Source organism: Cyprinodon variegatus, unplaced genomic scaffold (genome assembly GCF_000732505.1).
Source record: "Cyprinodon variegatus isolate N-32 unplaced genomic scaffold, C_variegatus-1.0 Scaffold160, whole genome shotgun sequence".
Lineage (NCBI taxonomy): Eukaryota > Metazoa > Chordata > Actinopteri > Cyprinodontiformes > Cyprinodontidae > Cyprinodon > Cyprinodon variegatus.
This window is the reverse complement of record NW_015150613.1, coordinates 1,084,237-1,107,626: the sequence shown is the minus strand read 5'-3', so window position 1 is coordinate 1,107,626 and position 23,390 is coordinate 1,084,237. Positions and strand designations below refer to the sequence as shown.

The following is a 23,390-nucleotide window of genomic DNA, read 5'->3' as shown; positions in this document are numbered from 1 at the left end:
TTAATGAAAATGACAGTAATGCTCGCAATCACATTGGTCTCTATTCATGGTCCCTGCAGAAGAAAAGCATCAGTTAGACAATATTTGGAAAAATAAAAAACAAATGATTGTATAAACCAATCTGTTCGAATGAAAAGTTGCCAAACTGCCCTCTAACTTGGAGGAATGAGAATGACAGAAGGCGGGAGCACATTGCCCCAAAAACAATAAGGTCAGAGTGAGTACTATGGTGCCTTTTTCAGCAAACACACATTCAGGAAAACAGCTGTTTGTACAGAAAGCTGCTAGAATCAGACCAACATTCTATGGAAAGATCCACTACAGGAAACATTGCTTAAATAATAATTTTCTTTATCATTTCACTTATTACACAGGTTCTATGGACTAACATGGTTTTTCTTTGCAGCTCCTACCAAAATCTGGTCTAAAACTGAAGTTAAAATTAGAAACATTTGATAGCAGTTAATCTGTCGTGTTCAATACTTTTGTTTGTTGTCATAGAGACCAGCAGAATCTGAGTTCCAATTTTCCCTGTTTTCCTGTCATCCTTACCCAGCACTCTCTCTCCCAGTCCTCCCAGTTCCAGGTAGGCGTTCTGGAAAGATTCCTTCATCTCGTCGTCCATGGGCTGCTCTTTGCCCTGGATCATGATGGTGGAGCAGCGGTCCAGGATCCTCTCAGGGGCTCCCTTCATCACCAGCAGGTAACGGTTGTCAGTTTCTTCCTCAGTTTCATGGATTGAGAGCTAAATGGGAACAGATTCAGATATTCATTTTGGCAGGTATTTAGTGAATAATCATTAGAGTTTGTGGCTTTAGATCCAACTGACTGATTGGTTTAGACTGTACCTGATACTTGTTGGTGGAGTTGAACGGGATCTCAGCCACCTTCTTGTTCTTGTCCCTGATGGCTTTGACGGGGCCGCAGGACAACTCGATGCACTTGAGCAGAGCGGACTCTGAGGCGTCGCCGGCGACATCCCGTTTGAGGATGGGCAGAGATTCCTGACCGGCCTTGAACACAGCACGGTTGCACAGTGCAGCAATGCGAGCCAAAGACACCCACGTAGTTGAACTTTTGTCAAAGGAGCAACCTAAAAGGGTTAGAGAGTGTTAGGCTGCTACGTATTCAGCACAAATCTGCTTTTTTATCCAATCTAATGTTCATAACTGAAAATGACAAACCAATAGCTTTTATTCTTTTCTAGCTGTGCTGCATTTGGTGAAAATGTTAGCTTTAAAGTTTATTTTAATTGTATAAATATCACATGCACAATGTTTGCAGCTAGTGATACTACACAGTTAGCTATTGTATCAGCTATGGGGAAGAAAGAACAGAAAGACATGAACTGATGTCACTCTGAGCTATGGAAGCCTAAAACAATACATTTGTGACAATGAAAACAGATTTTCCAACAACAAAATTTTATAAATAGAAAACTGGATTAATCAATAAAATGTATTTATCACAGAGTCCCTGCACTTACCAACAGAGAGCAGAGTAGATCTTTAGTTTTAAAATGAAGATATTTTTGGACAAACTGGGATCCATTTTACAAAGTAGGTTTAACAAAGTCAGACTCAACTCTGATTAGATCCAGCCTGAGGTCGGAAACTTAGTTTTTGGTTTAACAAAGGATTTATCAACTTGACTGAATATATATTTTTTGATATCTGAAATACTTTTATTCAAAGTCAAAATAATACAAATGACTGTTGTTTTTTAGTCTGTATCAGTGTACATAATTGTAATCGGATTGTGATTAATCAATTGTTGAAATAATCGCCAACATATCTATTAATCGAATAATCGTTAAATGGAGTGTAGAAACCTCTAAAACATGCCTTTAGCTGACAGAGCGACCCACTTTAAAGCAGCAATTATACCATAATTGCAAAAAAAAATATATATATATATATATATATATATAAATAAAAAATGCAGAAATATAAATTTAAGATTTAAAAATCTCCTTTAAGGGTCCTTTTGCTATCCGATTATTGATCCATTAATTTAAAAAATAATCAACAGATAACCAATTAGCAAACTAATCTTTATGAATCATTTATATGATTCCTAAAGCCCTAAATATTGATAGTTGAAATGAGTTTCTGGTCACATTTTTCTACATTTATCATAGATCTAAACCTTCACTCATCTAAATAACAGGAGGAGTAAGATACGTCAAACAGAGCATTTGCTTTGGGAAGTCAATCATTTTAAAATGTGTTTTAGGTGAGAAAAGGATTAAAGCCAACTTACTAATCGTAGGTGATCACACAACATGCCAATTGGTTTTAAATAAACTATAATGAATTAACAAGAACTAGTTTAGCTTGTTTAAGGATGAATTAATTCAGTTCTTGTGAAACCGGTTAAACCTTTCCTCCTGAAATTCTCACCAGACTGGTCCTCGGTTGTGTCGGCCTCATGGATCTGATTGTCGAACCACATGTGGGCGACGGTCATCCTGTTCTGGGTCAGGGTGCCGGTCTTGTCGGAGCAGATAGTGGAGGTGGAACCCAGAGTTTCTACAGCCTCCAGGTTCTTGACCAAACAATTCTTACGAGCCATTCGCTTGGCAGTCAGAGTCAAACACACCTTGAAAAAGGAAGGGGGAAAATGGATTGATGGTGATAATGAGAATGAAAGGAACAATACATATAAATTAGATTTTTATAAGGTGAACTAATATCATAGTAAAGCATCTCCACAGCAATTACATAACATCTTGCAAGCAGAGTCATAAGTAGCGTTCTAACCCAAATAGGAAACTGACCCACCCAGATTTCTGCTAAATTTCTACTCAACATGTCAGCAAAATGCACAAAAATCAAGATTCACATTGAGAACTAAAGCAGCTTATCAAGCGATGCAGAGGCATGAACATGTGAGGTGATGCAGCAGAGCAGCGGTGCATTATGAATGTCAAGCAGAACTAGCCAAGGCCAAGCCATGAAGGCCAAGTTCAGGCTATCAAGCTAAGAAATGACAGGCCTAAATGTTATTACATTAACTAGCCGTTGTCATTGCAGAGAGGCCCGCCTGTGGCCTGGAAAAGAGGGGAAAGACGTACACAGAGAGGAAAATGGACAAGAGAAACACAAACACATGACAGCTTTAGGACAGGAAGGAGAGAGACACACACCGCCAACTGAACAGATTCACCATGTTAAGAAACTGGGCCACACGGAAGATTACAGCACAATGATACGGTCACAAAGCGACATGGAGCCACACAGGACGACAGATCATCAGCAGAACCACTGCACCGCTCACAAAACATCACAGACTGAATGTCCACTGAAAAAAGACACAAAAAGCCCACAGACACGCACACCCACAGCTACAAGACATTCACCAAAGTCAGGTAATATCAGTAAAGTTGATCACATTGCTGATTATAAGGAAGTTATAGTTAAAAAATTACAAAAAATATAATAAAAATCCTTTTTCATAAATGTATAATGATGAGAATGATTTTTTTATACAGTTAAAGGGTTAAACAGCGTTTGTTTGAGGCTTCTCCCTGACTAACAGCTCAATATAAACCACTGGAAGTTTAATATGGGGGAAAAAGAAACAAAAGATGAATTAATAGAATAATCAGAATACAAAGAGGTCAGTAACAGCTTTTAAAAATGAAACAAACATTTTACAGTAGTCCTACGGACGTTTAATTGATGATACGATGCAAAGAGAAGGAAAACTCACAGTGACTGTAGCCAGCAGACCCTCAGGCACGTTGGCTACGATGATGCCAATGAGGAAGATCACAGCCTCCAGCCAGGAGTAACCCAGGATGATGGAGAGGATGAAGAAGCTCACTCCAAGAAAGACAGCCACGCCTGTGATGATTTGGATGAAGTGCTCAATCTCCTTAGCAATGGGGGTCTGAAAGATGAGAAAACCTTTTATGACCAAATGTAGATAATTTACAAGACAGTTAGTAGCTTTTTGGTTTAGCTGCTTGTTTTTAATCTTAAACTGAAAACCAACATATTTTTGTTTTAACAGCTTAGCTCAAACTGATCTGTTTAGACTGAAACATATCAAAATGGCCAAGCTCTGTTTTATATCAGAGATCTGATTGTTCCTTATGTTCCTAACAGAGCACTTCACTCTCAATCTGCAGGTTTACTAGTGGTTCCTAGAATTTCTAAAAGTAGAATGGGAGGCAGATCTTTTAGTTACCAGGCTCCTCTCCTGTTGAACCAACTGCCAGTTTTAGTCAGTGAGGCCGACTGACTAGTAGTGGTAGTTTTGTCTACTTTTAAGGTTCTGCTCTCTGCTTTTTCTCATAGTAGTTTTATGTGGTCTGTTCCTGTTTGGCTGCTGAAATATCAGCTGTGCTGCTGCCATCAACACCTTTGCTTATAGATGTTAGAGATCGGCCTGTTTTCCAGTGTAGTCCTGTTTCTCTGACTGTGACTAACTGGATGTGCTCTCCTTATCCTGCCTGGCCGTGTGTTTCCTGGACAGGGCCGCCTTTTACAGCTGCTTTTTGTGTCTCTGCTTCTGTCTCCTTGAACCCCAGTCAGCCTCGGGAGATGGCCGCTCACACTCAGCCTGGTCCTACTGGAGGTTTCTTCCTCCTAAAGGGGAGTGTTTCCACTCCACTGTCGCTACAAGCATGCTTAGTGTGAGGGATTGCCTTCTAGTCAAATAGTCAATGCAATCAACTGGTTTTCCTTAGATAGAAAACTTTGAATACATTTTACAGTATGATCTGGTGAACTGGAAAAAGCCCTGGGATGACATGTGTTGTGAATTGGTGCTATATAAATAAACTGAATTGAACTGAAGTTAAAAACAAACCATTATCAAGAGAATAAAATAAGCTGAAATCCTAAAAAAACAAATTTTGGTAACCAGGTGTTTATTGGTGTTCTGCCGTTTTGGTAAATTAATAAAATAAAAAAAAAGATCTTCAGCAGCTTCGTAGACAGATAAGGCAGAAGTTACCTTGCCAGTCTCCAGGCCTGAGGTAAGCGTGGCAATGCGACCCATGACTGTACGGTCACCGGTGCACACAACAATCCCACGTGCAGTTCCTGGAAGAAATGATATACAAACATGATCAGGTTTATGGTTTACAAAAAATGTAGTTTACAAACAGAAAACGATCAAAATGGAAAAATTAAAGCATAAAAAGACATGACTGTTTCATCTGACTGGAAGGCTTCACTGATTTTCTTTTACCACAAGAGGGCACCAGACACACCCCAACGCTGAACAGTTAGATGAACATAACTATTCATTCTGGACGCTAGATTATATTCTCCAGAAAAGGAAAAGACCAAAGCCTCCACGTATTTGTTTGGCACTGGTGGCCTTTATGTTTCTGACGGAATATGGGTTGGAGAAGCAAACAGCTGAGGTCTTTGGGCCAAGTTGAGGACTGAGGCCTCCAAACTTAGATCACATGCTCTACCACTGTTCTGACACTGCACCCCAAACATTATGTTTATGTTGCACCTTTGTGAAAAGCTTTTGAGTTCTTACCATCATGTAAATATTTGCAGTGAAGAATAAAGTAAACAAAGATGAACCATGTTTTGGCCAAGATCCCTATCTGAACCTTGTTTTCCTTCAAACCCCACTGAACCAACCTGCATAGAACATGCATTTTAAAGAGGGATGAATAAAGAAGACATTTCAAACTAGAGTCAAAGCTGTAAAATAATGACTTCATCTTCAAAACAGGAAAACACAATAAAAACATATTTAGCTCAAGTTTGACATCCAGAAGGCTCCAAATGGTACCCTTAAATCAGAATCTAACTATAGTCGTAAACACTTCTAAACTATTCCAATGCAGGCCATAATTATGTCTTTATAACGCATACAGGAAAAAAAACAGATCTATGTCTAATAGGAATTTGCATTATTCATTTATTTAATCAAGTTATTTGATTGGTAAAAAAATTATTCTGCTAAAAATGTTTCATACCTTTTCCCCTCAACAACAAGAATAACAAATACGACAACAAAAAAACATTAAAACATAATCTCAGGGGCCACATCATCCCAGTTTCAGGAAGTTATGGACTTTAATATGAAAATGAGCTTACATATTTATAAAACTTCAAAATTGAGTTATTTATAGCTTAAAGTCTTTTCAATCCATAAAGACACGCTAATGGTGGTAAAATTACCTTCGACACAGTTGGTTGAGAAGAAGGTGATGTTGCGGGTTTCCAGTGGGTTGTCATGAGTGCAGTCAGGAGACCTGGTCTGGGGCTCAGATTCTCCAGTCAGGGATGAGTTGTCAACCTGGAAACAGCAGTAAATTAATCAGAGAAATAAGCCATGAGATTAAAATAAATCTAATAAATGAAAGATTTAATAATGACATTTAAGGCACCATAGTGAGGGGAAATGATTTCTAAAGCTGGACGTTGCTCACCTTGCAGCCATGAGAGGAGATGATGCGGAGGTCGGCAGGGATCCTGTCTCCTCCTTTCACCTCCACCAGGTCTCCTGCCACCACCTGCTCAGCATTGATCTGCATCTTCTCTCCCTCTCGGATCACCAATGCTTGCTGGGAACAGAAATCAGACACAGGATATATTATGTTCAAACATTTAACTAAATTGTTTTAGTGACTCTGTTTACTGAAGAAAATAATTGTGTTAAACATGTGTGTTATAAAAGGTACAGAGAGGAGAAAAAGAGACGCTTTTACTGCTAAACAAAAGTGGCAAATGATAAAAATGAAATACAGAAAGACAAAATGTAGAAACTGATGAAAGCCTAAACATCTAGCTCTCAGAAAAGAGGGAAGAAATGTAAAGACCTAATAAACATTAACCCTTTAATGGCACCAGGAAGAATATCTGGGAGGATTAATCTTAGCAGCATCATAACAGCAAACTAACTATCCTCTAAAATTTAACTTCCAGCGTCAGAGAAGAAATAATCAAAACATATATATGTTTTGTCAACAAAATAGATCAAAATAACTTGATCAAAAGTGGGAAAGCCGTTTGTACCTGAGGGACCATGTTCTTAAAGGACTCCATGATCTTGGAGCTCTTAGCTTCCTGAAAGTAGGAGAAGCAGCCGGTGATGATGACGACAGCTGACAGCACGATACCCAGGTATAACTACAGAGGGAAGAGCAAAAAGAGGTAGAAAACACAAGACTTTCAAATCAGTCAGCTTACAATGGAATCATATAAACATTGTTAAACAGAAAACATAAATCTCAGTATCTAATTTTGAAATCACAAACACTGAAGTAAAGAGGAACGGTGCTGTTTCACAAAATGTAAAGTTGTCATTTAAAGCTTCAGGGCATCAGAAGTCCTTTGCTTGGTGATGTTCTTAATTGTGTAGTTGTTCCAGTCACCAGTTTCAAACTGAGGCATAAATGTGATCATTTAATAGATCATAAAACCCTTCCCTCCATGTTCCTCTCTGTATGGTGCTGTGAACATGGACTCATGTTTTGGTGGATAACAGTCATGATCACTCATCATGGTTCAGCAATGCTGCTGTTTCACAGATTCCTCCCTGTGGACTGAGCCAAGTATCATGCTGGTTGCGTCACAGCCGCTTAGCCTCTGCTCTGAGCTCTATGCTGTGCTCTGACCCGCCATAAAAGCAGTGCTGACCCTACATCATCCTCCTAAAATCCCACCATTACGAATACAAACAGTGACTCTCCCCCTGCAGGACCACAAACCCGGAAGCTAACGGAGAGGAGTGTGTCATCCTAGAGATGGGCCAGTTGGCAGCGTTTGGACAAACGCCTGACACACTCACCCCGATCTCTGAAGAAATGAGAGGGAAACAGAGCCGCAGCTACTCACCCTGCCTCTGTCTATGCCATCATACTTCAACAATACAACAATCAGGCAGCAGCAGGTCATCTGAATCACACTGACTATTCAGCCCCGCCACCTCTGGCAGGAAGCTAACATTTGGTAAACGTTTCGCTCTAGAGGAGATGGAATCACATTTTTGAAACAAATTCCGATGTAGGGAATATTTACCACACATGACTGATCAGCTGTTTCACTGCCGCTAACGTCCTGAATGCAGCATTAGAATCACATTTCTCTCTCGATGTCTCCCAATGGCCTGAACTATTGCTAATACTAGCAGGCATGATAAAATAACAAAACTTGCCTAATTAAATCACACTTGTGGTCCACACTAGCTCAACTCCATTTCCTGTTTACCGAAGCCAACTTTACACGTTGTACCGCCTCATTAATTTGTTCCAACTGATGGAAACACATTTTCTTTAGACTTTTTATAAGGTTGCTCCACATTGGTATCACAGTTGGACGTAAACAGTCATTGATGCCGCTACATTAAATTCAATCTTTATGTTATGAGCGAGGTTTCCATATAAAGACAAAAAGCTTAGCATGAACATGCAAAAGCTTTTAATGAACTCTGCCATCATCCGTTGTGAAAATCTTCCACCTACATTATCCCCAGCAGGCTCATCCTCTGTGGCAGCCTGGATGGCGTAGGCCAGGAAGCAGAGGATGGCGCCGATCCACAGCAGGATGGAGAAGCCACCAAACAGCTGACGACAGAACTTGACCCACTCTGGGGTGGTAGGGGGTGGAGTCAGGGCGTTTGGTCCATCCCTGGCCAGGTACTCTGCTGCCCTGGCATTGGTCAAACCCTGGACAAGGTACGGAACATGAGTTTGGTTTAGGATAAAGAAAGTTATTAGTGGAAAAGGAAATAAACCAAAAAAAAAAGATTTTGATAGAAATGTACAAACTCTGGATAAACTACTGGTTTGTAGTGAATTCAGGAAAATCTTTTCACTTTTTTTGAGGTGCGCATCTTACCTGTACGATATCAGTGTTGTATTTCCGGCAAACCTCCTCAACAGACATTTTGTGTTCCGTCTAAAGGAAAAAAACAAGTATTTTCAGATCACCAAGTTTGAAAATGGAGGCAATATGGAGTTCGGCAAATTTCCAATAAAAGCTTAAACTTTTGATACGGTGTGGTGAAATCAAACCAATAACCTTCCAAATGATAAATACTATGAATAATCATCTGATTAAAGCCTATGCATATTTACATCTATATACATAAACTAAAGCATAGAATGCCAGAAAATCTTTTCTTATTAGTTTCACATCTATTTTTTGTTGTGCATCAGCTGCAGAAGTAACCAACTTCCATCCATCAACTTCCACCTATATTGTTTTAAAATAAGGAGATCTGGTTATAGTTGGATCACAGTAAACTTAAGACAGGCATACACTGTGCGATTATTTTCAATCTTTGCACGCAGCTACTGCACCATGAGGCTCTCATGCGATCCACCTGCTCACACTGTACGACTAAAAATCGCACAGTATACGTGCAGCTTTAGGAGTAAAGTTTGCCCAGCACCAACATTGACTGATTCTATTCCACTCATTTGACTCTGAAACACAATACATTGTCATATTAACCATCATCATATCTAATAAACATTCTTTTCACAGGTCTTTATTAAATAAACCTTGGTGACAAAGATGCACTCTCTCAGCAACAGGAAGTAGGAGTAGCTGTACATACGATGGGGACTTCTTTCTTCAGGTCATCCAGATCCTTGCCTCCCTTCTTCTTGGGCGACTCCTTGTCATCCTTGTCCTGCGTGGTGGCCACCCGGTAGCTGTCCGACCGTCCATACTGTAATACAAAAACATCTGTTAATGCTTCATATTAGGGAACTGCATTCAATCTGTGACTGAGACAATTAACCAATGAGCATGAGATATGAGGCATGACATACAAGAAAAAGAATATCTAAAGTTTCAGTTAGAAAAAATACGTTTTGTTGGTAAATCAGACATTTAAACCTGAGAGAATATACAATCAAGTGTAGTTTAAATATCAATGAAAAGTTCATTTATTTAAATACTTCAACACTCCAAGTACAACAGCCGATGTAGATTAGCTAAACACCAATTTGTGTTTTTCAAGACAGCACTTCTGAAAATCAATTAGCAATGTAAATAACTGACTCGATTAATAGTTATTAGATTGAAATGACTTCCATCTGATTAATTGAGAATTGAGAAATTAATTGAGAAATCTGTGTGTTGCAGTATTTCTCTCTCACATTAGAGGGCGCTGCTGTTCATTCTTAAACTGAGTCTAGTCGGTATTTGCTGGACTAGTAATGCCGGAGCTGAAGCCTGCTAGAGAAGAAATGCGAATCGATCTGAATCCCGATCTAAACTTCAATCTGTTTAATTGCGACTTGGATGCAGAATGCACTTTATGCATTCCTGTATGCAAATATAAACACTTGATAAACTCCTTTAATTATCACAGTATTTAGTGATGCTCCATGACTGAGCAGCATCAGGTTCTATGCTGTGCTTTGAAAACGAGGATTTGATGTTAGAAAAGCGGAAATCATTATAAAAAACATTGATAACTTTATAGAAAAAGAAATGCTAGCAATAAGCGCAGTAGATTGTGAAGGCATTTGTGTGTTAAAGCACGTTATACAGGCAAGTTTTAACCTTCCTGTGAGAGGAACCAGATCCCCTGATTAAAAGCTCTGGTAGCAGCACGGATTGTTTGATTACAATAAAAACAGAGAGCTACGTCTCAGTTAGCATCTACTTTATTCAAATTAAGTGGCAAAAAGTCACAGCGAGAAATCCTGTCTTTTTGATGACAGTTTTTTTTTTTTTTAGAACTTTATTTTTATTTTGATCGTTATTAACAAACAATACATAGAAACTATAATAGACAAAAAGTACAGAACAATCGAGGCAAAAAACATACAACAGGGGGAGACTCATATTTTAGTAACTCAAATCACATGGGGACCATCCATTTCCAAAATTAGTCCGGTATCGTTGATGTGAAGTTTGTCCATTTTTCCCATTTGTCTAAGCATTGCTGCTCCTGCGTCCTCAGCCTATGTGTTAGAAGCTCCATCTCAAATAGTAAGATCACAGTCTGTATCCACTCCTTTGTGGTAGGAGGTTCAGATTTGCACCACCTCCTGGTTATCACCTTTTTAGCTGCCACCAACAGAATTTTTAACAAATAACAATCATTATTAAATACGATATTGTCCAAAAGACCAAGGTATAACACCAGACCGGACTTGGGTATTGAGTAACCCAGTATTGTTACAATCTTACTGTGTATTTCGTTCCAGAACTGAGTAATTTTAGGACAAAGCCTTTTTGATGACAGTTTTAAATCTCTATTAATCCCAAAGGAAAATGAAAGGCCGCAGTGACTGATTGCAATATGTGAAATACTTCTGATATCTGATGCACAAAGTATTTTTTAATTTAATTGTTTTTTTATTCAGTATTCAAATAGGGCCCGGGTTTATATAATATATATGTTTCTTTATATCTTATAAGAAAGTTTTAATGTGTAAGAATTTCTTTTGTTTATTCAATCAGTATTTTAAAACAGCTGGTACAATAAATTGTTAAAATATAATGACGTAATCTTTTTCATCTCAGCAAATTGTAAATATGTTTTTAATGCACATTAAGAAAAGATTCTCTTGATACAGAAGAAAAGACAGGACTTTAAGAAAATGGACAGCTATCAATAAATCATTAGAAGTTTGTTAAGATCAATCAAGATCAATCAAATNCTCTTGATACAGAAGAAAAGACAGGACTTTAAGAAAATGGACAGCTATCAATAAATCATTAGAAGTTTGTTAAGATCAATCAAGATCAATCAAATTTAGATTCATTCATGTATTGATAACTTGCATCCATATAATCAATTAGGAATAAATATTACTTCAAAACCATAAAAATATTTTCCAAGATATGCAGGTTTAATGAAAAACATTTGTACTTGCTTAAAAGGTTTATAATTCTTCAAAACATACTTTTAATACATAGACATTTGTATGCATAGCTGGTCTTTACTAAGATCACATGAGAAACTTCAGGTTGAGATGAAAAGGTAGAACGATTCTTGTGGAGGGAGAACAGGAACTAAGTGGTTCCTGATTAGATTAAGCATCATTACAGCAGAAGCCTGTCTAAAGCCCTCGACTTAATCTGCAATTTATCCCACCATCATTTAAACCTAATTATGCTTTGGTGCCTGTTGTTCAGACTGTGATTAAAGGAGGCTACAAGTTACATCAACACAAGGAAAGAATTTAAAATGGTACAAAATGTATTTTGTATTAACATAGAACAGTCTGCTAAATGTCCAAATCTATGTTTTGGAAAAAAGGAATGAGCCCTTAAAGAGATTTACAGTCATGCCAGGGGTTACGATCTAGTTGTTAAGCCAACAGAGGTAATTCAGAAAACTGATTAGCATTTATTCCAGGAAGGACTGTTTACTTTAGAATAACTCAATTCAACTACCTTAGAATCAATCTTCTCCAAACATCAGTTTCAAACTCTAAACAACCATTAGCCAAATAACAGATAGAATCATGTTTTTGAGCTTTAGCTGCCTCATTTTTTGCAGCTAATCATGCAGACTTAAATGTTCAGGTTAACTCTCTATTCATGGTGGATCTGAAGGAGCTACTCTAGATCAAAGAACAAATATCGCAGTTCACCAGATCAGAATGGATGCGAGTAAAAATGTACTTAAGTATTATTTATAAATTGTAAAAAACCTTAGAAAAAGACAATTAACGGAAAACTTTGTGGTCATACTAACCGCACCAGTTTGGACCTGACTTTCAAAGGTATTTAATATACAACAGTTGTTTGGTAATTACAATATGATCTATATATTTATGAATACACAAAAAGTGTATAAAAACTCTCCGCTTAATTGCAAACAAAAATTACTTTGCACCCTCTATGGAAATCTGCTCTCTGAGTGTGCAAAATAAAGTTTGCACATGTTTTAATGCCCAAACTTTTGAAGATCAGGCCCTAGGACTTAGATCCACTGTTGGAGCCTAATATCTATATATTTATGTGTTAATTTATCTCCTTTGTGCACTTAAGCTAATCCCCAAATACATCAGTGAGCTGCAGAAGAACCAGGCAACGACCCCGGCCAGGATCAATACAAGAAGGAGCTGATGGATATATATATAACAATTATGGATTCATATTTTTCTATGGCATTTAAAAATATATCCATCCAAATTGAAGGACTTTTCTTCAAACATGTTTTCATTTTCTGATAGAGTTTCAGAAGGCGAGTCACTTGGACATATAGACGTAGGTTAGTGATTAAAGAGAATTATCTCGTTCACATTAGCAAAACAAAATCTGAATTTGGAAACATCCTCTTATAGACCAGCAATGTGTCCAAATTATTTAACTAGTTCTGTAGTCAAGACCACACCAACCAAGACCAGGGAGTATTGAAACAAGGCCAAGACATTTAGAGGTCTTGGGCTGATATGGTCTTGCTCTTGGTTTCGGCCTCTAATCCTCTATAAAAAAAAAACAAAAAAAACCCCATAATTTTTTAAAATTCGAAGCATTTAAGAGTCATTGAACAAATCAATTACAAAAGTATCAAAATATTGATTGATGGAAGCAACTCTGAAGTTATATATTTCTCTGAAGGATGACTGAGTTTTATGGAGGGCCATAAAACTGTTTAAAAACAGAAATATACAAATTGCCTAATAAACGAATCAATACTCTGAAAACTTACTAATATAAAATAGAAACAATTTTGTTAAAAATATCCAATGTATGAATCATTTTAGTGTTTAAATTATTTTCTTCTCCATATATTTTTCCAACAGAATTAAAGTGTTTTTTTTAACAGAGAGTGAAAGAAACAACGAATAAAAAAATGTCTGAGGACTTCAGTGTTGAGGAAGAGCATGAGTTCTTTGCCGAGCTGATTGCGCACTTTCGTCTGGGTTGGTCTGCCGCGGTTTCCGTAGAGTCGTGAACGCGCTTTTAGGAAATCCTATACACTACTGTTTATGCTCTAAAAACATTCTAAATGACTTCGTTTCGAGTAAATTATGGACGCTACCCACTCAGGACACTTGGAAGTCCTCAGACATTTTTCTTTCGTTGTTTCTTTCTTTGCACAGGTAAACAGCACATTTCTCCTTCTACGCTTGCATTATCGGCAGAGCAGACGCTGAATGCGCACTTTCATCTGGTTTGGTCTGCCGGCTTCCGTAGCCTCGTGAACGCGCAGGCGCGCGCTTTTAGGAAATCCTATACACTACTGTTTATGCTCTAAAAACATTCTAAATGACTTTGTTTCGAGTAAATTCTGGATGCTACCCACTCAGGACACTTGGAATACATTGGACGAGCAGTATGGAGGAATATTGACACGTTTTTTGTGGACTTTTATGGACCTTTCTGCCTCGGGCACCATAGACCTCCATTATTTGAATGTCAGCAGACAGCAAGAAGCCTCCCAGATCTCCAGATGCATTTGAGATATCAAAAAAGTACTCCAGAGTGTTGTTCAGCATGGGGGTGAGTAGAAAATGAAGGCTAATCATGTTTTGGGTGTACTATTCCTTTAACCAGAAACAACTCTGCCCTAAAAAATGTTGCACGAGTATCAAACATTGTACAAATTATCAAGTATTTCTTTTTACCGTTTAAAGAGTTTGAAACATTAGTGACAACTCTAACAGGAGGTTAGGGTTACTGCATTAAGTAATACAACATTTCATTAAAATAAAAAAAGAATAAAAAGATGAATTTAAGAAACTTGCTCAACATATGTTCTTCCGTGTTTGTGTTTCACACGTGGAGTCACAAACATTACCCGCTCACTTGTGAGTTAGGACGTGATTACACACAGTATTTCTCGCCATCTGTCAGGGAGTGCACTAAACCCTGGACAGTTGCATCCAATAGACCATCAGATTACTGCTGTTTACTACAGCACTGGATTAACCCAGTGAACAATAATAATCCCTCCTCTGTCACTCTCTCCTTCCCTGCCTCTGCATTTGGAACAATCAGCTATTTTTGTTCACAAATTCCAAAACTGTATGGTTTATATGTTACAGGATAAAAAAAATAAGGGAATAAAAATTTCCTTCAGAATTATTTTCAGCAAGATTGTGTTGACCTTCTCTACGTTTAAATTAAAATTTAGTTTTTTTTTACAAAAAAGTTTCACCTTTTATTTCGTGAGAAAGACTGGTATAAAAAAAATAATTCTTTATGCCAATATTATTTTTTCCACATGGCTCGACAAAATATATGCTGAAACCTTTAAAACAAGATTGAAAAAGGAAAAAAACTTTCTGTTTTTGTCTAAGGGATCATGGTACATCCAAACGACCTGGATTGGAACGCCGGGACAGAGCCCAATTCCTGCTTAAGTGAGCCACACCCCCAGTAATACCCCACACTATGTCCTGGATGGCCAGTTTTTACCAATAAGCCTTTCATCATGTGCATAGCTGTACTACAGGTCATCATGCCCCTTCATTTCCTGTTTGATATCAAGTCTTCTGCTCAGAATACAGGCCTTTTTATGCACTATTATGTGAAAAGAAAGAGACAAAATTCTGCAAAAAGTTCAAATGGAAAAACATTGAAAAATGTTAATCGGATTATTAATATCTAGAAAGGGTAAACATTACAGCATAACATTAGTAGCAATATGAATCTGGGTAAAACAAACCAATAAGAGCAAGATATTGAGCACCTCTACTATGATAGTTTTCATAATCTGTTTATATTTCTGTAGAATGAGCAATGAGCAGCACCGTGGAGCAGGTTTACTACCGTTTCCTTGCAGCAGGAAATATAGGAAGAAAAAGCAACATGACCTCCAAGAATTGTCCCATAAATATCAGCAGCACATATCGGGGATTGGTTAAACTATCAAAACAATTTGTATTGTCCTTAAAAAAAAAAAAAAAAGAAACTTGTACCTGCTGATCTCTGAAATTATGCTGTATATCTTATCTGGGGAGCAACATCCTGGCAGGTCTGAGATGTCAGTGTATATGCTAATTAAAGATTAAATAACAAATTTCCTTCCCAGAGAGTTGCTGTCTTTTAAGACTTACAAAAAAAAAAAAGGGTCCATGCAGGAACAGAATATTTGTATTCATCCCATACCCCGGTAAACTGCACCCAGTCCAAATTGTTATATGCCAAAAGTCTGAGAAAAACTGTATCAACTATTTTTAATCTGCAGAAATCTGATGATATAAGAGATTTTTTTTTAAATTGAAGTTAAAAAACATAAAAAACCTCAGGGTTTTACATCAGTGGACATAAGCGTCATAAAAGCAGTCTTGTTGAGGAAATATCTACCAGCTAGCACAGCTTCATCTAGTAAATAGCCCTCCTCAGTATGTAACCTTTCTTTCAGCTAATCACAAAGTCACATTTCTGGTTCTAATACCTGAATGGAAGATGCCTTAAGAGCAATGCAGTAGCTTTGGCTGTCCTACATTAAATGGATCATAGCTCTGCACGCAAAAAGAAATGGATTATCACACGGCTTAGTGGTCTGACCGACCTAGAAAATACTAAAGGACTGCCTGTTAAGCACAATCAGATGGACAGCGCTGTAAGAGGGGTCTTCATCATCAGAGCCTCCCTTCACCCACCCAGTTTGTTTACATTCTCCCCCCTCCAGGCTGCCCATCTGTTTAAAGGCCCTCTTCCACTCATCTGCACTAAGGTTTAATCTGGAGGAGACAGTCTAGACCAAACATATTTTTTTATTATTATAAACCTGTCCTTTTATGTGATAAAATCACAAATATTCTCCATCATTTTTCTTTCCATCTCCCACAAATGACACAGTAACATTAAATTTGTTTACGAGGGTCACACTAATGCAATCAACTTCTAATGAGTTGATCTATGGTTTCCAGGCTACACCCAATAAAACTGACTAATTTTAATGTTAGAGTCAATAATGAGGCAGCAGGGCAGGTTTAAAGTGCTGTAAGGTCACGGTCCATTTAAGCTTCTGTGATGCAACACTGCTTTCTCCTATTTTCTTTCCTAAAATGATGGTACAGGGGGCACAGAGATTTTTGGAAGAGCCTAAACAACCACATCAATGCGACATTAAATAAGAAATGATGTCAAAGTGAGCTCACATGGCCTTTTACACACTGACTGCTGCACAGAATCAGTGACATTAGTGATCAATGGGTGATTTGTCGTTGTACAGATCGATGTGGTTTCTTACACCCTGGTTCACAGATGGAAACTACAGAGGGACCCGAGGCTGAGAGTGAGTATTAATGAAATATTGACTGACTGAAACAATTACACAACAAATTATAACAAAAAAAGCATCTACTGGTACATTATGACCTCTGTCTACCATTGAAGGGTTTGTCCTCATGTTAACAACTGGCTTTGAGGATTTGCTGGACGGTTTGATGCATGCACTTCGTAAAGAGTCCATCTAGTCAGCCAAAAATAATTAGGGAGGTGGAAAGTGCCAAATTAACCCTAGGTTTGATGCCACAGATCATTATTACGCCACTGAAACAGTTTATAAATATTTATATTAATTAAAGATGTTAAAACCTGCCACCAAATTTTACCACAAATCCCCCCCCCAAAAAAAAGCTTTATGATCACAGTGAGCGGGAATTCAGAGAGCAGTGGCCAGCTCAGGGAGATTTGTGGGGGTCTGCCGATTTGAACAAGAACAGAATGTATATGATTTACAGTAGGATAAAAATGCTGATGAACTGACTGCACAGATGACATTTTAAGGCAGACTTTTTTCACTCAAAAAAGTGTTATTAAAACTATTTCGACAACTCATCAAAGCAAACCACTTTCTAGATTGAAGTGACAGAAGAGAGAAGCTTAAAAACCAGAGCGTTGAGCATTGAGTGTCAAAGTATCTTTACTAGCATTTGACCCAGCGTCCAATTTTAGGTGTTGGACGCTCACAAAGTGTTTGGTCTGAATACACCTTAAGATTCCGTTATATTGAATTAGAAAATAGTACAGCTAAGCAAATTATGCAAAGAGGATAGCACAGTACAGAAATATTTCAGACTTTATTTTTCAGATTGGTTATTTTTTTCTAAAAATGGTTAAATCTAGTCCAGGGCTGTAGAAAATATTGATAAATGGGATGAACGATTAGGTAAATTCTGTTATCATTTTCCTCTCAGAAGCCTGTAGATATTTCACTCCAGGTTTTCATTTAGGGATGCACTGATAAGGATATCTGGACCAATATCAATATCCGATATTTATTGCAGGTATTGCTGATCACCAATATTTACTAACATCATATATCATATTTCCACCCTTTGGACACAATGAAAGACCAACCGCAGCGCAGACATTGCTTCTCTGCTTCAGTCAAACACCCACAATCCTGAGCTGCATCACTATTTGCTATCACATGAACAAAAAAATGCCATGTTAGAGATCTCCTATCCTCCCCCACCTAAAGAAAAAACTAAAACTATGTAGAAATAAATATTGGTTGTTAATATCCACCCAGTCATAATTACAGAATGACACATGGATGTGCTTCAAAATACGTTTTGTTGCAACCTCTTCTGTCAGTGTATTGCAGAGCACGTATAAGTGATTTTTTTCTTTTTACTCCACCATTTTCGTTTTCCATCATACACCTCCATAGATATTGAAAAGTGTTCATGTTACTTTTAGGGTTAAGCATTGTATTGGTAATCACTGATTGAGTGGAGGAGTTAAAGTATCTTGGGGTCTTGTTCACGAATGAGGGGAAGATGGAGCGGGAGAACGATAGGCGGATTGGTGCGGCGTCTGCTGTAAAGCGTGCGTTGTACCGGTCTGTTGTGGTGAAGAGAGGCTGAGCCAAAAAGCAGCCTCTCTCGATTTACCGGTCGATCTACGTTCCTTTTCTCATCTATGGTCATGAGCTTTAGGTCATGACCGAAAGAAAGAGATCCTGGATACAAGCGGCTGAGTTTTCTCAGTAGTCTGTCTGGGCTCTCCCTTAGAGATAGGGTGAGGAGCTCGGTCATCCGGGGAGGACTCAGAGAGCCACTGCTCGTCCACATCGAGAGGAGCCAGCTGAGGTGGCTCGGGCATCTGATTAGGATGCCTCCTTGACGTCTCCCTTGTGAGGTGTTCCAGGCACGTCCCACCGGGAAGAGGCCCAGGGGGAGACCCAGGACACGCTGGAGGGACCAAGTTTCTCGGCTGGACTGGGAGCGCCTTGGGATTCCCCCGGAGGAGCTGGCCCAAGTGGCTGGGGAGAGGGACGTCTGGGACTCCCTACTGAAGCTGTTATCCCCGCGACCCGACCCCGGATAAGCGGAAGAAGATGGATGAACGATCAAATAAAGTCCCAGAGGCATTTGAGTATCTGCGATTTTTGTATTTTTTATTAAGCTTATATTGCAAATGCAATAAATGCCCACCCAAATCAATATTCAAACGCTGTATCTGGATACAATACTAATGTAAACAACACTAAAGAGGCTTCCGTAGCGTCGTGAGCGCGCATGTGCGCGCTTTCAGGAAATCCTATACACTACTGTTTATGCTTTAAAAACATTCTAAATGACTTCGTTTCGAGTAAATTCTGGATGCTACCCACTCAGGACACTTGGAATACATTGGACGAGCAGTATGGAGGAATATTGACACGTTTTTTGTGGACTTTTATGGACCTTTCTGCCTCGGGCGCCATAGACCTCCATTATTTGAATGTCAGCAGACAGCAAGAAGCCTCCCAGATCTCCAGATGCATTTGAGATATCAAAAAAGTACTCCAGAGTGTTGTTCAGCATGGGGGTGAGTAGAAAATGAAGGCTAATCATGTTTTGGGTGTACTATTCCTTTAAATTTGTATTTCCGTATTTGTTAAAGGAAACACTGATACAAATATCCAGAGTTGGGTGATATACACAGATAACTCCATTGGCTCCCAGTTCAATTCAGAATTCAATTTAAAATCCTTCTCTATACTTTCAAAGCCATCCATAACCTTGCTCCTCCATATCTGTCAGACCTCCTTCACATTGCCACCTCCTCCCGCTCCCTTAGATCCTCCTCCTCCATCCACCTCACTGTACCCCCAGCTCAACTTGTCACCATGGGGAGCAGAGCCTTCAGCCGCTCTGCTCCCCAGCTCTGGAACTCACTTCCTCCCGACCTCCGCAGTATTGACTCTCTCCCCTTATTCAAAGCCAGACTAAAAACCCATCTGTTCCAGCTCGCTTATCTGTGAATATACTGCTCTTTTCCCTATCCATGATTGTTTTTTGTTTTTATGTTCCTGTATCTGTATTTTGTATTTTCATCTCCTTTTATTTATTTTTTTTGTATTATTTGTAAAGTGACCTTGAGTGTCAAGAAAGGCGCTGTTAAATAAAATGTATTATTATTATACGTTCATGCTTATTGAAGGGTTACAATGATTGTTAATATAGTTTTGTATCTATTTCAGTAGATTAATAAATTGAAATAAACAAAAAATTGAACAAAAAAAAATCAAATTAAACTTTCAAAATAAACAATATACAGATTCATAAAACTGATTTCAGTACAGTGTTGTTGCTACACAAGCTTATAAAAGTCAAGAAAACAGCTTTTAAATGATTGTGCTCCAAAGCACAGCATGTTCAGCTTTATATATTTTCTTTGTTTTAAGTGTGGAAGCGCTGTTAAAAATTAAATTGCTGATTGTGTAGGTATACTTTGTAGAACATCTTTCACTACTTATAACATTAGTCAAAAGCCTGTAGTTAGATTGCTTTTTAAAGGCCGCTTTTTTATTGCATTTCTGCAGCTTTTACTGTATTAAGTCAACAGTATTTCTCTGTAGTAACATATTCTAATGTGTAAAAAGTCCCTCCTGCAGTACCACTCCATAACATCACATAGTTTCAGCCTTCTCCTTTGATTAAATCATAAATATGATCATCTAGTCCCATTGTAGGATAGAAATTTAAGCAATAACTTCCCAGCTGAAAGGTATACTCCAAAAATGTCCATCATCAAACCACATACTGTAGGATCAGTCATGTTTAATTCCACTGAAAAAGACACTAATAGAGCTGTGGGTACTAGTTCTCTTTTTTGGAAGTGGTGGCTCTGGCACAGCACAGTATTAAGGATTATGACATTTGAAAATGTAAGGCTTCTGTGACAGCCTGATCACTGAGTGTATCAGCCAATTCAGCAAAAAGATGCCATCGATTGTTAGAGCTAACAGAGGTATATTATTAGACATGCATTACATAAAGCTGTGTTAAATGTGTTTTTAGCTTCAATTAGTCTTTAATGTAAGAATATTGGACAAAACTATTAGGGGACAAAAACATTGGAATAAACTGACTACACTAAATTTCATGGGATTTCTTAATATGACAGAAATTCAGTAATGTCTGTTTGCAGCACACCATCAGACTAGGTCTTCAGCTAAAGGCTAGATTTATCCTCTGCTCAAATATGAGGCTTTTCAGCAAGCTGATTCTTAACAATGTTACTGTAACATCTAAAGATTAAATGTTTAGTGTAAAATATCATTTTGTCAGTATTTGCCTATAACAGAATTCCTACACGTGTTACAGGGACACTGTAACTAATATGTCTGTATATGTGTAAAAATCAGGAATAGCTTTCATCTTCTGTCCAAAAACAATCCCAGTCTGAAATATTTAACCTAAAGAACCAGGATCCGAGGTTGTTTTCAACAACTTTTTGAAACAAACTGAGAAGAGGCAGCTTTGATATAAACAGAAATGAGAAACTGGGCCCGCATTGAGGTGAGGTTTCTTTAGAATAGGGAGCACCTCAGCCTTTTTTTTTTGAGGTGTGAATGATTTTGGATTTAATAATCTAAAGGTGGCATTTGTGTTGTATCCAGACAGCTGAGTTTGAGTATTTCAGAAACTGTTGAACAGATTTTTTTTTTTTTTTTTAAATGCATAGCTCTGTTTCTCAAGTAAAAAAAAAAAGGGTCTTAAAAAAGAGAAACACATGCACCGGATCTAAATCCAGAACAGCACCTTTGGGAATGTTGGACCAGGATATATCATAAATTTGACAGCAAATGTGAAGCAAATGGACGATGTTATCATCTCAGTATAGACCAGAATCTTTCAGAAATGTTTTAAACAATTTGCCACATCTCTGCCATAAAGGATTGAAGTGGTCAGAAACGCATAATGGGGTCAAACAGAGTATTTGCGAGGTAAATGTAACTGAGTACAAACATAACACGGTGCTTGTTTGAAACAAATTAGGTCTAATATAGTTAAATAAAGAGAATGCCAAAGTTCAATAGCTCCTAGCCAGCCAGACTGGAAGGCTTACAACATACCAGGTGTAAGGAGCAGATAGAGCCTGATTGCTGAAATGAGGGACTAACAGAGCCATAGAAAAAATAATAAAAAAAAAAAAAATCAGTCCGTTGCAGAAGCTATCTTAACTGTTCAAGTTAGCGAATAGCACTGTTGCATTATGGGTAATTCTACAGCAGGTGAAAATTCCTGCCTCCTGTGCTGTGATTGGTCGAGTCTGTTTTAGCCTGGATAGTCTGAGTCTTACCAGACCAATCTATGTCCTGTTAGGGCTGGAAGATATGCCTTAAAAATCTAACATTTTTCCCAGTAAAACCAATTATATTTTCATAATAAAAAAAATGACAAATGACTTACATTATTTAAAAAAAAAAGCTTTTATTTTAATCATCCCTCTGATAAGTGAGATTAATTGAAAGTACACCAAAATTCAATCTGTCAAAAATGCCTGTGAAACAGTTTTTCTCAAAAACAATAAAAAAATATATATATACACAAAATGTTTGCAGTCACACAGCAAGCTAGTTTTTCATTTATGAGTTTACATCTAAGAAGAAAAAAAAGATTGACTGATTTCTATGGAAGCCCAAGGAGTGAAGTTGTGGAAAAAGGAATCCATATTTCCAAAATGAAATCTTCATAAAGAGAAAAAGACCTGCATCCACTGAAAGCCAGGTTTTCCAAGTGTATCAGGTGATTATGAGTTGCAACTGATCGTCTTGAGAAAATATTTACTCTTTCAGTGAAGTTTTGATCTTTTAAGGTATTAATTAAGTATAAATCTCAGGTTTTAGATGGTTAGTTGAATCTAATATAATCTAAAAATCTATTCAAAATTAAAACCAAACTTTGGCATATATCAGGAATGGAAAACCTAAAGGCTAACTCACCCTATGTAAAAAATAACGCCGTCCCAGAGAAATGCCATGCTAATGCCATGCTTCACGTGAACACATCGCTGCTGAATCTATTAATGAATCATAATATACACACATGTATGGGCCGTGTGTGTGGCTGATGTATCAGTCCATTTATACCTCTTATCCTGAAGCTTCCTCCCAAAGGGTAAAGTGGAACATTAGCAGGTAAAGTCAGTGCTTCATCATTATATTCCTCCAGTATTAGAACTCCTTTCTTAATATTTGTGACTAAACCTTCACATTAGGGATGCACGATATAATCGGCCCCCTATCGGTATCGGCCT

General features: G+C 37.9%; 1 protein-coding gene across 2 annotated transcripts in view; it reads right to left on the bottom strand.

Moving 5' to 3' along the window:
* The window catches only part of LOC107086738 (sodium/potassium-transporting ATPase subunit alpha-3), a 39,674-nt gene that overhangs the window by 11,729 nt on the left and 4,555 nt on the right, over positions 1–23,390 (bottom strand). For both annotated transcript variants that reach the window (XM_015377868.1, XM_015377869.1), the window contains exons 3-13: positions 9,544–9,657; positions 8,820–8,879; positions 8,444–8,647; positions 6,996–7,109; positions 6,410–6,544; positions 6,159–6,276; positions 4,966–5,054; positions 3,715–3,894; positions 2,403–2,601; positions 849–1,093; positions 553–745 (exon numbers count right to left, since the gene is read on the bottom strand). In XM_015377868.1, the coding sequence (XP_015233354.1) occupies positions 553–745; positions 849–1,093; positions 2,403–2,601; positions 3,715–3,894; positions 4,966–5,054; positions 6,159–6,276; positions 6,410–6,544; positions 6,996–7,109; positions 8,444–8,647; positions 8,820–8,879; positions 9,544–9,657 (1,651 nt within the window). The remainder of the gene's footprint in view (positions 1–552; positions 746–848; positions 1,094–2,402; positions 2,602–3,714; positions 3,895–4,965; positions 5,055–6,158; positions 6,277–6,409; positions 6,545–6,995; positions 7,110–8,443; positions 8,648–8,819; positions 8,880–9,543; positions 9,658–23,390) is intronic.